Genomic DNA, 13622 nt, shown 5'->3' on the forward strand with positions numbered 1-13622 from the left:
TCCTAGAGAGGCCCCACGGAGGCTTCTCCCTGCCTTTTCCAGTCCTGTTTCCTCCCAGGAGATTCCTAGAGAGGCCCCACGGAGGCTTCTCCCTGCCTTTTCCAGTCCTGTTTCCTCCCAGGAGATTCCTAGAGAGGCCCCACGGAGGCTTCTCCCTGCCTTTTCCAGTTACAATAGGCTGGCTCTGTTAAAAAGTGCTATTGCTAACTATGTTGTAAACCGCCCTGAGTCTAAGGAGAAGGGCGGCATAAAAATTGAATAAATAAATAAATTGCCGCCACCAGAATGGCATTCCTGTCGTTCCGGCATCTGGTCCATCCCTGCCTTCCAGGCACAGTTCCTCCACTGTAACATTATGGAGGAAGAGTCTGAACATTTCTGAAAATAGCATTAAAAAAAAAAAAGCTTTGAAAATCAGCCAACATCCTTAATTACACTGGGGAACATTTGACTGAGCCTGTAAGGGAGTTGCTGGTGGACGTGCTAAAAGGGAGTCGCGGAGAAGTCGCTGCAGTCAATCAGTGGGACCCCTGAGCACATGTTATATGTTATATGTTGTGTGTGTGTTTTATATTATAAAAATCAATAAAAATATTAATTAAAAAACAGAGAGAAGTCGCTGCAGTCCTTCTTCCTTGCAGAAGAAGTTGAGCTTGTAGGTAAAGGTGTTCTGTCGGGCTCTCTGGTAGAATCCTCCCAAAAATGCACAGATACAATTTCACACACACACACGTTTGAAAATTCAAAACAATGTTCTTTATAACGAAAATTCACTTAAACCAAGCCCTCTTTTGGTATAGCAAAGAGCACTGGTCTCAAAACAAACTGGTAATTGGTACAAGTCCCTTATCAGTTCTGTGATACTTAGCTTGCAGCTGTGAGGCAATTCACAGTCCTTCTTCTTTCACAAAGTGAAACACACTGGTTTAGTTTCAAAGCGAGGAAAAATCAGCACACAAAGGTCGAAGTCAGTAAAGCAGTCACGAAACACAACGATCAGATAATCCTCCACAATGGCCAAACCCACAGGCTGCTCTTTATAGCAGCCTCACTAATGACCACAGCCCCACCCAACCACAGGTGGCCTCATTTTCTTTGATAATAATCTCTCAGTTGTTGTTGCCTATGCATCGCTCTCCGCATGCGTGGCTGTATCATTAACTCTTGTTCTGAATCCAAGGAGGAGCTAGATAATTGATCTTCTTCTGAGCTGTCTGCCACACTCTCCCCCTCCCTTTTACTCATGTCTTCTTGGTCAGAGGAGCCTTCATCAGCAGATTCCACCGGGGGACAAAACAGGCCTGCAGCATGTGGATGTCTCCCCCACATCCACAGTCCTTGGGGCTTGAGCTGGGCCAGAGCTAAGCACAACACATACCCTTACTGGAATTTGATCCTGGGACTTCTGCCTTGTAAGGCAGAGAATTAACCTCTAGGCCACCAGAAAATATCTAAACACGATCTAAGCATTGCCCACAAGATCATATGCTGCAACGTTCTACCTGTCAATGACTACTTCAGCTTCAATCGCAACAATGCAAGAGCACGCAACAGATTCAAACTTAATATTAACTGCTCCAAACTTGACTGTAAAAAACATGACTTTAACAATCGAGTTGTCGAAGCGTGGAACTCATTACCGGACTCAATAGTGTCAACCCCTAACCCCCAACATTTCTCCCTTAGACTATCCACGATTGACCTCTCCAGGTTCCTAAGAGGTCAGTAAGGGGCGTGCATAAGTGCACTGGTGTGCCTTTCGTCTCCTGTCCAATTCTCTTTCCCTTATCTCATATATCATATATATTTTCTTCCTTTCATATATCTTCTCCTCTATTTTTACATATTATCTTTATATATTTTATTTATTTTATTTATTTATTCGATTTTTATGCTGCCCTTCTCCTTAGACTCAGGGCGGCTTACAACATGTTAGCAATAGCACTTTTTAACAGAGCTAGGCTATTGCCCCCACAATCCGGGTCCTCATTTTACCCACCTCGGAAGGATGGAAGGCTGAGTCAACCTTGAGCCGGTGATGAGATTTGAACCACTGACCTTCAGATCTACAGTCAACTTCAGTGGCCTGCAGTACATCACTCTACCCCGGCTCATATATCGCCCCGAGTCTTCGGAGAGGGGCGGCATACAAATCTAATAAATTATTATTATTATTATTATTATTATTATTATTATTATTATTATTATTACTTCATGTCTATTCTCTTCCATATGTATTGTGTATTGGACAAATGAATAAATGAATGAATGAATGAATGAATGAATAAATGAATAAATAAATGACTGAATGAATGAATGAATGAATAAATAAACAAACAAATAAATAATTAATTTAAAAAGTACTGTTGCTATTAGTCGCGAGATCAGTATTTCTCAACATGGACAGCTTTAAGATGTGTGGACTTCAACTCCCAGAATTCCACAGCCAGCAGGAATCTTGGGAGTTGAAGTCCACAAATCTTAAAGGTTGAGAAACACGGATCCAGAGTCTGTTTATAGGATTTTTTAATTTTTTTTTACATCCCCACCATTTTCTTCTTTAAACAAAGATCTGAAAAATGACATGCCTTCATGGTTGATTGTCTTTGCAGAGGCGAGGTTTGGATTTTATTTTTTTTAAATTTCACTGCATTTTTCTATTAAAGTTGACAGTGATTAAAACTTGAGAATCCCGGTGTGTCCTTTTTAATTGTTCCTGTGTGGCAGCTGCTGTCCCAGAAAAGCAGGCTGTTTTTAGTCTTTTCACAGAAAAGAAAATCCAAAATATTGAATACAGCAATAAGTATCTAGTCCTCAGAGGTATGGTGCTAGACATTTCTTTTCGACAGCTATGTGGTTCCCTTGTGTAAACATGCTGGAAATTGAAGAAGCTTAAGGATGTTTATCTTTAAGTCCATTTCCTTATCTGTGTAGGTAAAGAGTGGCACAACCAGGGGGCGGAATCAAAACGAGGAATCAGCCCGGAATCCAGTAGGTTCTTTCGAGTTTTGGAGAACCAGTAGTGGAAATTTTGAGGAGTTCAGAGACCCGGCAAATACCACCTCTGACTGGCCCCCACCCCCATCTAGAAAATAGATTTTGCAGTATCTTTTCCCCCTGGAGTGGGATTGGAATGGGGATTTTGCAATATCCTTCCCCCAGGAGTGAGGAGGGAATGGGGATTTTGCAATATCCTTCCCCCAGGAGTGAGATGGGAATGGGGATTTTGCAGTATCCTTCCCCCAGGAGTGAGATGGGAATGGGTATTTTGCAGTATCCTTCCCCCAGGAGTGAAGAAGGAATGGGTATTTTGCAATACCCTTCCCCCAGGAGTGAGGAGGGAATGGGGATTTTGCAGTATCCTTCCCCCAGGAGTGAGATGGGAATGGGGATTTTGCAGTATCCTTCCCCCAGGAGTGAGGAGGGAATGGGGATTTTGCAGTATCCTTCCCCCAGGAGTGAGGAGGGAATGGGGATTTTGCAGTATCCTTCCCCCAGGAGTGAGATGGGAATGGGGATTTTGCAATATCCTTCCCCCAGGAGTGAGGAGGGAATGGGGATTTTGCAATACCCTTCCCCCAGGAGTGAGGAGGGAATGGGGATTTTGCAATACCCTTCCCCCAGGAGTGAGGAGGGAATGGGGATTTTGCAGTATCCTTCCCCCAGGAGTGAGGAGGGAATGGGGATTTTGCAATATCCTTCCCCCAGGAGTGAGGAGGGAATGGGGATTTTGCAGTATCCTTCCCCCAGGAGTGAGATGGGAATGGGGATTTTGCAGTATCCTTCCCCCAGGAGTGAGATGGGAATGGGGATTTTGCAGTATCCTTCCCCCAGGAGTGAAGAAGGAATGGGTATTTTGCAATACCCTTCCCCCAGGAGTGAGGAGGGAATGGGGATTTTGCAGTATCCTTCCCCCAGGAGTGAGATGGGAATGGGGATTTTGCAGTATCCTTCCCCCAGGAGTGAGGAGGGAATGGGGATTTTGCAGTATCCTTCCCCCAGGAGTGAGGAGGGAATGGGGATTTTGCAGTATCCTTCCCCCAGGAGTGAGATGGGAATGGGGATTTTGCAGTATCCTTCCCCCAGGAGTGAGATGGGAATGGGGATTTTGCAGTATCCTTCCCCCAGGAGTGAGATGGGAATGGGGATTTTGCAGTATCCTTCCCCCAGGAGTGAGATGGGAATGGGGATTTTGCAGTATCCTTCCCCCAGGAGTGAGGAGGGAATGGGGATTTTGCAATACCCTTCCCCCAGGAGTGAGGAGGGAATGGGGATTTTGCAGTATCCTTCCCCCAGGAGTGAGGAGGGAATGGGGATTTTGCAGTATCCTTCCCCTAGGAGTGGGGAGGGAATGGGGATTTTGCAGTATCCTTCCCCCAGGAGTGAGGAGGGAATGGGGATTTTGCAGTATCCTTCCCCCAGGAGTGAGATGGGAATGGGGATTTTGCAGTACCCTTCCCCGAGGAGTGAGATGGGAATGGGGATTTTGCAGTATCCTTCCCCCAGGAGTGGCAGGGAATGGGGATTTTGTAGTATCCTTCCCCTGGAGTGGAGAGGGAATGGGGATTTTGCAGTATCCTTTGCCCAGGAGTGAGGAGGGAATGGGGATTTTGCAGTATCCTTTCCCCAGGAGTGAGGAGGGAATGGGGATTTTCCACTGCTGGAATCCACACCTAGCCACATTTATTGGCAATAAATGATCAAATTCTTCCAAGGTAGCAAGCTTTTAAATCTTGGAAAACATGTTGATAACATCCTAATGTTCTCAGATGCCACTACACAACACTGTCAAAACTTCCCATGAGCTTGCCCAAGTGGGGGAGAACAAGTGGTATAACTTGGAGGCTCAATTCAAAGAGGGACCATTCTAGCATCTCTGCATAGTCACAAGTGCACTACGTCCAACTCCCCTTGAATTCCATTGGTCCGTATCTAACAGAAAGCATGTCAGGGTAATGATGATTTAATAGCTGACCAGCTACTGTAATAGTGTAATAATGATGCAATGAGAATGAGTCAGCCGGGTTATTTGAGTTATCATTTTAAGGCTGTATATATAAGAGAGACCCTCTTTATCACCGTGTGTGCTTCCGTGCTGTAGTTGATGATTAATTGCCTGATTTTGCCTAGTATGTGTATGTATATATTCCTTGTAGATAAACCACTACAGTACTTGAAAGACAAACCTCTGAATACGGTAATTTGCTCCTGGGTTGTCTCAAAATAGTCACACTGCGCACACTCTGACAAAGCAGGTTTTAACTGTTAGCTGAGAAGATTCCTTTAGGCTTTTTAGTGATAAGTCAGTTTCATTGGACCTTCATGTGTGGACCTGGTCTTTTGCACCTGTCATTGCTCCATTTTGGCTACCCTGATGTTCTGTGGTGTTCAAAGCATGCTTAATGCGGCCCCTAATTGGTGGTCCTCCCCACTTGCTTAGTCCTGTAACCAATGGTGAGAAAGCAAGGATGCGCCATTTCTCTTCTGGGATGGGTGAATGATTGGATAAAGCTTTGAGGACATGAAGAATCCATCAACAGAAACCTCCATTTTATAGTAGCCTCCCCTCCACTGTCTCCCCATTATACTTAACATCTACTTCACTGGGTCATCTTTCAAACAGAGAACATCCATTTTGTCATTTCACTGGTCACCTGGGGAAATTGATAGTTGTCCATTGCATTTTTGAAATCGATTGTCAATTTAATTTTTGAAATTGATTGTCAATTTAATTTTTGAAATTGATTATCAATTTTATTTTTGAAAGCGATAGCTAATTTCATTCATGTGCCGGTGTCTGGAGGCTGTTGGGGCCTGGATGGGTGTCAACAGACTCAAACTCAACCCTGATAAGACGGAGTGGCTGTGGGTTTTGCCTCCCAAGGACAATTCCATCTGTCCGTCCATCACCCTGGGGGGGGGGAATTATTGACCTCCTCGGAGAGGGTCTGCAACTTGGGTATCCTCCTCGATCCACAGCTCACATTAGAGAAACATCTTTCAGCTGTGGCAAGGGGGGCGTTTGCCCAGGTTCGCCTGGTGCACCAGTTGCAGCCTTATTTGGACCGGGAGTCACTGCTCACAGTCATTCATGCCCTCATCACTTCGAGGTTCGACTACTGTAATGCTCTCTACATGGGGCTACCTTTGAAAAGTGTTTGGAAACTTCAGATCGTGCAGAATGCAGCTGCGAGAGCAATCATAGGCTTTCCCAAGTATGCCCATGTTACACCAACACTCCGCAGTCTGCATTGGTTGCCGATCAATTTCCAGTCACAATTCAAAGTGTTGGTTATGACCTATAAAGCCCTTCATGGCATCGGACCAGAATATCTCCGAGACCGCCTTCTGCTGCACAAATCCCAGCGACTGATTAGCTCCCACAGAGTGGGCCTTCTACGGGTCCTGTCAACTAAACAATGAGGCCGATCAGGGTCCTGCTGCGTCTTTGCTGGCTCCATGCCCGGAGGAGGATGACAGCGAAGAGGAGGGGGCTGAACAGTTGGACGGGGGAGAGGAAAGTCAGGAATGGGACGAAGGAGAACAGCATGAGAGCCCCGGGGGGGGGGGGGGCTCTCCCCAGCCAGTAGCTTGGAGTCATTAGGTGATGAAGCACAAGCCGTCATTGACATGCGACAGAGACGTTCAGATCAAAGAAAGGAGCAATTAAAGAATTATTATCAGCACTGAATTAGGAACAGCTGGGCTTGGGTGTGGTCCTCCTTAGCAGGGTTTAAAAGGCAGGCAAGCCCTTGAAGCCATGTGGAGTGTTATCAATTGGAGTTACGGTGTCCTGCTTTGTTCTCGGCGTCTCTGTTCCTGGCTTGTGGCCCAGCAGTTTGGAAGACCCGTGGGAGGTGTAGGTCTGCTATCTACAGCCTCGTCTTGGCAGCACGAATCCTGTATTGCTGCATGGACTTTTGCTTTCGTGGAGATATTTGAAGATACAGCGTTTTCCTGTTTGTAAGGACATTTTCTGTTACCTGTGTTTTTCTTGAATTTTATAAACTGCCTTTGCCTTTTACCAGTGTGTCTGGCTTCTCTTTTTGGGTTGGTCTTGGCTTCCGGAGTGACCCAGACAGAACACATAGGAATCAATGTAAAAGCAAATAATGCGTGCAAACACATTAGGAAACAAATAAAAGCTCAGAATTTGGGTGGGAGGAAGAGGAGGAGGAGGAGAGTTGTTGCCCAGAGTGAAGGGAGCATTTCATTTCTCTGGGCACTGGCAGAGGTTATTCCCTCTCCAAGCGCCCAGAGAAAGGAAAATGCTTTGTTCGCTCTGGACTGCCAAAGCCTCTTTAAGTGCCACCAAAAGGCTCCTCTGGCAGCCCAGATGGCCGGGATTAAAGGGGGAATGGCAGGAAACTGGCCGGGCCTTTGTGCCGCTCTCAAATATCCTAGGAAATTTTTCCAGACTCTGGTTCTTAAGTAGAAAATAGTTCTTAAGAAGAGACAAAAAAAATCTTGGACACCCGGTTCTTATCTAGAAAAGTTCTTAAGTAGAGGCGTTCTTAAGTAGAGGTACCACTGTGATTTCAAAGCTGGAGGGAAAAAAATAATAATGCCACATCTGCAGATGTAGTTCATGAGTCATTCCTATAATCCTCGTCAACGAAAGATAAAAACGCAAAATGAGGAAGGAAGGGGAAAAAAAATAGAGGGCAGTTTTCATTCCAGAACAAGCAACGAAAGAGCAATTAGACAAGACGGAGTGGCTGTGGATCTTACCTCCCAAGGACAACTCCATCTGTCCAGCCATTACCCTGGGGGGAGAATCACTGGCCCCCTCAGAGAAGATTCACAACTTGGGCGTCCTCCTCGATCCACAGCTCACATTAGAAACATATTTCAACTGTGGCGAGGGGGATGTTTGCCCAGGTTCGCATTGTGCACCAGTTGCGACCCTACTTGGACCGGGAGTCACTGCTCACGGTCACTCATGCCCTCATCACCTCGAGGCTTGACTACTGTAACGCTCTCTACATGGGGCTACCTTTGAAAAATGTTCGGAAACTTCAGATCGTGCAGAATGCAGCTGCGAGAGCAATCATGGGCTTTCCCAAATATGCCCATGTTACACCAACACTCCGCAGTCTGCATTGGTTGCCGATCAGTTTCCGGTCACAATTCAAAGTGTTGGTTATGACCTATAAAGCCCTTCATGGCACCGGACCAGATTACCTCAGGGACCGCCTTCTGCTGCACGAATCCCAGTGACCAGTTAGGTCCCACAGAGTGGATCTTCTCCGGGTCCCGTCAACTAAGCAATGTCGCCTGGCGGGACCCAGGGGAAGAGCCTCCTCTGTGGCGGCCCCGGCCCTCTGGAACCAACTCCCCCCAGAGATTAGAACTGCCCCCACCCTCCTTGCCTTTCGTAAACAACTTAAAACCCACCTCTGCTGCCAGGCATGGGGGAATTGAGATCCTCTTTCCCCCTAGGCTTTTACAATTCTATGCATGGTATGTATGTATGTATGTTTGGTTTTTATATTAATAGATTTTTAATCATCAATACCAAATTACTATTGTACACTGTTTTATTGTCGCTGTTAGCCGCCCCGAGTCTCTGGAGAGGGGCGGCATACAAATCCAATAAATAAATAAATAAATAAATAAATTATGGAAATGAAAGCGCTACCGAGCCAAATTCTCAAACTTTTAATGGAAGAATTTTAAAGATATTTTTTTTTCTTTAATAGAAGATGATAATGGGACCTACCTTTTTTCAGAAATGGGGTTTTGTTTGAAGAAGCTGATACTGCAAATGGAGGAATTTGGCCCAAAGTTGGAAAAGAAGCAATCGGTGCCAAATGAACGATTCTGAACACAGCCTTTATTTGGTCTTTTGCAGAAGAAGGGGATTTTATGGCTGGTTGTGTTGGGAAGGAAAGGATGAAAATTCTATTCTATTCTATTCTATTCTATTCTATTCTATATACCCACTAAACCCTCTTTGTGTATTGGACAAAATAAATAAATAAATAAATAAAATAAATAAAAAGACCAAATGGTAAAAGGAAGAAAAAAGGAGCCAAAGTGATTTAACTCTTTCGGGCGAGAGCACATTTTTGAGCTGTGAAAATGACGCATCCTAAAATGCATTTCAAAGCGGTGTTGCCTGGAGAACATCACTTCCGGAATAAACGAAGTTTTCTTGTTACATGAACAATGAATGATCACAGGATGATCATTAGATTTAACAGGCTCTCTCTCTCTCCCCCCCCCCCTGTCGCTCTGGGGTGCCTGTGTCTCTTTGTGTGTGTGTGTGCGTGTGGGTGTGAGAATAAGACAACAGGGGAAGGTCAAAATGTGTATGTGTGTTTTAAATTTTGAAGCCCTTGGGGGGAAAAACAGAAAAAGTCCAGGATAAAAGGACAGGATAAATTATCCTTTTAAATCTTATAAAGGAAGGAACCAGAAAGAAATTGCAACATCTTTCTTTCTTTCTTTCTTTCTTTCTTTCTTTCTTTCTTTCTCTTCCTTCCTTGACTGCCTTCTTTCCTCCCTTCCATCCATCCATCCTTCCTTCCTTCCTGCTTGCCTGACTACTTTCTTTCTTTCCTCCTCTTTCTTTCCTTCCTTCCCAGCTTTCCTTCCTGTCTGCCTTCTTTCTTTCTTTCTTTCTTTCTTTCTTTCTTTCTTTCTTTCTTTCTCTTTCTCTCCATCTCCTTTCTTCCTTCTTTTTTCTCTCTCTCTCTCTCCTTCCTTCCTTCTTTTTCTCTCTCTCCCTCTCTCCTCCCTTCCTTCCCTCCGTCCCTCCTCCCTCCCTCCCTCCCTCCCTCCTTTCTTTCTTTCCTATGTCAAAACATGTACACGATAGCAGGTATTGGTATGAACATAAACAAAAGCAAAGTGGACACAGGTAAATTTGGACAACAGGACCGTCAGACCACTTAATTTCTCAGAAAAGTGGGGACACATGGTGACTCTCATGATGGGTGTCGCCGACGCTCCCACCCTCCAGGCTGCCCCCCCCCCCCGAATTTCTCTCCTTCCAGCCCAGCGTCTCAAATCCCACCGGCCCCCACCCAGCGCGGGGCCGGGTTCGGCCCCCCCTTCCCCGCTTCCTGGCAGCACGCAGAGCGATCCCGCTGGAGAAGAACCAGCTGTGCGCCTCGCCGCGCCTTTGGGCTCCTTTGGCGGGGAAGGGGGGCTGCTTCGCTTTTCAGCCCCTTCCCCAGTCCCAGGCGCGCGCGCGGGGTGGGGGGAATTAGGGTCTCCATCTGGGGCGCGCTGGGAAATCCTCCGGGCTGCCCCCTCTGGCCGGCCAGGGCGCATGGTCCGAATTCCATCCAAATCCGAGGCTGGTCCAGGAGCGCGATGGAGACTTCTCCCCATCTCCCTGTGCGCCGCGTCTCCATCTCCAGAGCGGAAGAACGGCAAGGAATAAGCGCAGGGGAGGCCTGGAGACCTCGCCGGGGGAAGGAAGCGACCGGCACGCAGACTGCCCTCCCTTCTCCCTGTCCCTTTCCCTCCCCGCCTGCCTCCCTCCGTCCCTCCCCGCTTCGCCGGGGCGCTGAAGCGCAGCCTCCTTGACGTCAGGCGCGGGCGGTGCGCGGCATCTTCGGCGCGGGGTCCCCGGCCGGTGGCTGCGCTCGGGCGCCCCGGGGAAGGAGGAGGAGGAGGCGCGACCGGCCGGGTCAGCCGGACCGCCGCCTCCCTCTTCTTCCTCCTCTTCCTCCGAGGCTGTTCCAAGGAGCAGCGGCTCCGCGCGGAAGGTCGGCCGAGGCTGAGCCAAGGCGCACCGGCCGTGGCCACCGCTGAGCGCGCGCGAGAACCCCGGCCTCCTCTCCTTCATCTCTCCTCCATCGCTCCATGGCAGCCGCGGAGATGGAGAGCGCCGGCGAAGGGGAGCTGGCCGAGCGCGTCTTGCTGAACGTGTCGGGCCTGCGCTTCGAGACGCGACTGGGCACCCTGGACCAGTTCCCGGAGACGCTGCTGGGCGACCCGGCCAAACGGCTCCGCTACTTCGACCCGCTGCGCAACGAGTATTTCTTCGACCGCCACCGGCCCAGTTTCGACGGCATCCTCTATTTCTACCAGTCCGGCGGCAAACTCCGACGGCCGGTCAACGTCTCCTTGGAGGTCTTCGCCGACGAGGTGCGCTTCTACCAGCTGGGCGACGAGGCCTTGGAGCGCTTCCGCGAGGAGGAAGGCTTCACGCGGGAGGAAGAGAAGCCTCTGCCGGCTCACGAGTTCCAGCGTCAGGTCTGGCTGATCTTTGAGTACCCCGAGAGCTCCAGCTCAGCCCGGGGCATCGCCATTGTCTCCGTGTTGGTCATCCTCATCTCCATCGTCACCTTCTGCCTGGAGACCTTGCCAGAGTTCCAAGAGGAGCCGGCCGAGATCCGGGACCCTACGGGCCAGACTCCCCGGCCGAGCATCCTGGCTGACCCTTTCTTCGTCATCGAGACCACTTGCGTCATCTGGTTCACCTTCGAGCTCCTGGTGCGCTTCTTCGCCTGCCCCAGCAAGCCTGAGTTCTCCAAGAACATCATGAACATCATCGACGTGGTGGCCATCATCCCTTACTTCATCACGCTGGGTACCGAGCTGGCGCACGAGCAGCATAAGGGTGAACCACAAGGGAACAGCGGAGGCCAACAGCAAGCCATGTCCTTGGCCATCCTTCGGGTCATCCGCCTGGTGAGGGTCTTCAGGATCTTCAAGCTGTCCAGGCACTCCAAGGGGCTCCAGATCTTGGGGCAGACCTTGAAAGCTAGCATGAGGGAGCTGGGCCTCCTCATCTTCTTCCTCTTCATCGGCGTCATCCTCTTCTCCAGCGCCGTCTATTTCGCCGAAGCTGACGACCCCGATTCCTACTTCTCCAGCATCCCAGATGCTTTCTGGTGGGCCGTGGTCACCATGACTACGGTGGGCTATGGGGACATGAGCCCCATCACTGTCGGAGGGAAGATTGTAGGTTCTTTGTGTGCCATTGCTGGCGTGCTGACCATCGCATTACCCGTGCCGGTCATTGTCTCCAACTTCAACTACTTCTACCACCGAGAGACAGACCAAAGCCTTCTCCAAGACGACGCCACGGGAAGCGTCCAAGGCAACTCCGACGAAGAGGCGAGGAGCAAAAACTCCTCTTGCAAGTCCGTGGTGCAGCTGGAGCAGCTGGACGAGACCCACAACGGGACCACCAACAGGTCCGTGGAAAAAACCAACATCAAAGCCAACAGCAGCATAGATCTCAGAAAGTCCCTCTATGCTCTCTGCATGGATTCTACCAGAGAAACCGATTTGTAAGGACGGCAAATTCCACCTGTGGTTTTAATCAGGGAACCAATGACTTTCCTTTTATTGATTTGTATTTATTTTTTATTTTTAAAAGTTCGGTAGCTTCCCTAAAAACATCTCTAAGTGAGTTTGGGTTCTTTTTTTAAAAACAACAATAACAACAACAACCACCACGATTCATTCCTTTGGAGGAGCAAAGATTTAAAACCAGCAAAGAGTGAGTTGGCATCCATTTCCCATTATCCAGGGGGCCTTTTGTGGGTTGGAAAAGGGATTTTGCTTGTAGAGCAAATTTATTTTCGTAAACAAACTTGGAAAACGTTGGAGATTCCTTGTATAGTCCATTGGTAGCCCTCAGCCTCAAATCCCCTCCCTCTTATAATCTTGTCTCCTAAGACCATTTCTCCCACACCCCACTTCCCATGGATAGCAAATAAATTTTTGTAGGTACCATCGTTTTGAGCTCAAATATTTCTATTTTTAATATGTATGATGAAAATAGCCATGTTACTGTGATATACACTGCTCAAAAATAAAAATAAAATAAAAGGAACCCTCAAATTACACATCCTAGATCTGAATGAATGAAATATTCTCATTGGATAGTTTCTTCTGTACAAAGTTGAATGTGCTGAACAAAAAATGAAATTGATTGTCAATCAGTGTTGCTTCCTAAGTGGGACGGTTGGATTTCACAGAAGTTTGATTGACCTGGAGTTATATTATGTGGTTTAAGTGTTCCCTTTATTTATTTTTTTGAGCAGTATATGAAACCATGACCTCTGTATAGACTTTTAGGTAAGGAAGAGATGTGCTATTTTAAAGTTTAAAAAAAAAACACAATAACAACCCTTTCCTTGTATGTGGGACAAGTCCTATTTTCTGCATTCTGTTAGTGTTGCGTTTGTCTTCAGTTTTGTACAATTGGTGAGAATTAAATGACATTAAATGGCGAATTTTATTCTGTAAAACTGTTATCCGTGCAAGATTGCATCCATCCCGTTTCTGGTCATCGATGGAGGGGTGGTGGTGGTCAGATGTTAGCAACTGGCGTGCTCGAAGGACCTTGGGTTTTCTAAATAGAGGTAGTCCTTGACTTATGACGGTTTACATCTGGCCCTTTTAGTCAACATGTGAATATCATCTTCAACTGCCTTTTGTACGAAGCATAAATTTTATTCAGAAATGGTAGCCCTGATTGCCCAATTAGATTAAAATCTTGTCACTTTCACCTACGTTCTTTGACTTGATATAATTGTGTACTGCCATCATGTGGATAGGGAAAATTGAATATGCTTTTGGGGGGGTGGAGGAGTAAATATTTTTATATTTTTCTTCTCCAATCACGTGTTCTTTACATTCTGATGCAGGCA

General features: G+C 47.4%; 1 protein-coding gene across 1 annotated transcript; it reads left to right on the forward strand.

The window, feature by feature from the left end:
* The first annotated feature begins 10818 nt into the window (after nt 1-10818).
* LOC139168915 (potassium voltage-gated channel subfamily A member 5-like) lies at nt 10819-12258 on the forward strand. The gene has a single exon (XM_070754686.1). The coding sequence runs from the start codon at nt 10819-10821 to the stop codon at nt 12256-12258; it is 1440 nt and encodes a 479-aa protein (XP_070610787.1).
* Nucleotides 12259-13622: the final 1364 nt, after the last annotated feature.

Source organism: Erythrolamprus reginae, chromosome 6 (genome assembly GCF_031021105.1).
Source record: "Erythrolamprus reginae isolate rEryReg1 chromosome 6, rEryReg1.hap1, whole genome shotgun sequence".
Lineage (NCBI taxonomy): Eukaryota > Metazoa > Chordata > Lepidosauria > Squamata > Dipsadidae > Erythrolamprus > Erythrolamprus reginae.

Excerpts from the sequence above, each read along its gene's own strand:
- LOC139168915 (XM_070754686.1), top strand. The coding sequence starts at position 10,819 with ATGGCAGCCGCGGAGATGGAGAGCGCCGGCGAAGGGGAGCTGGCCGAG.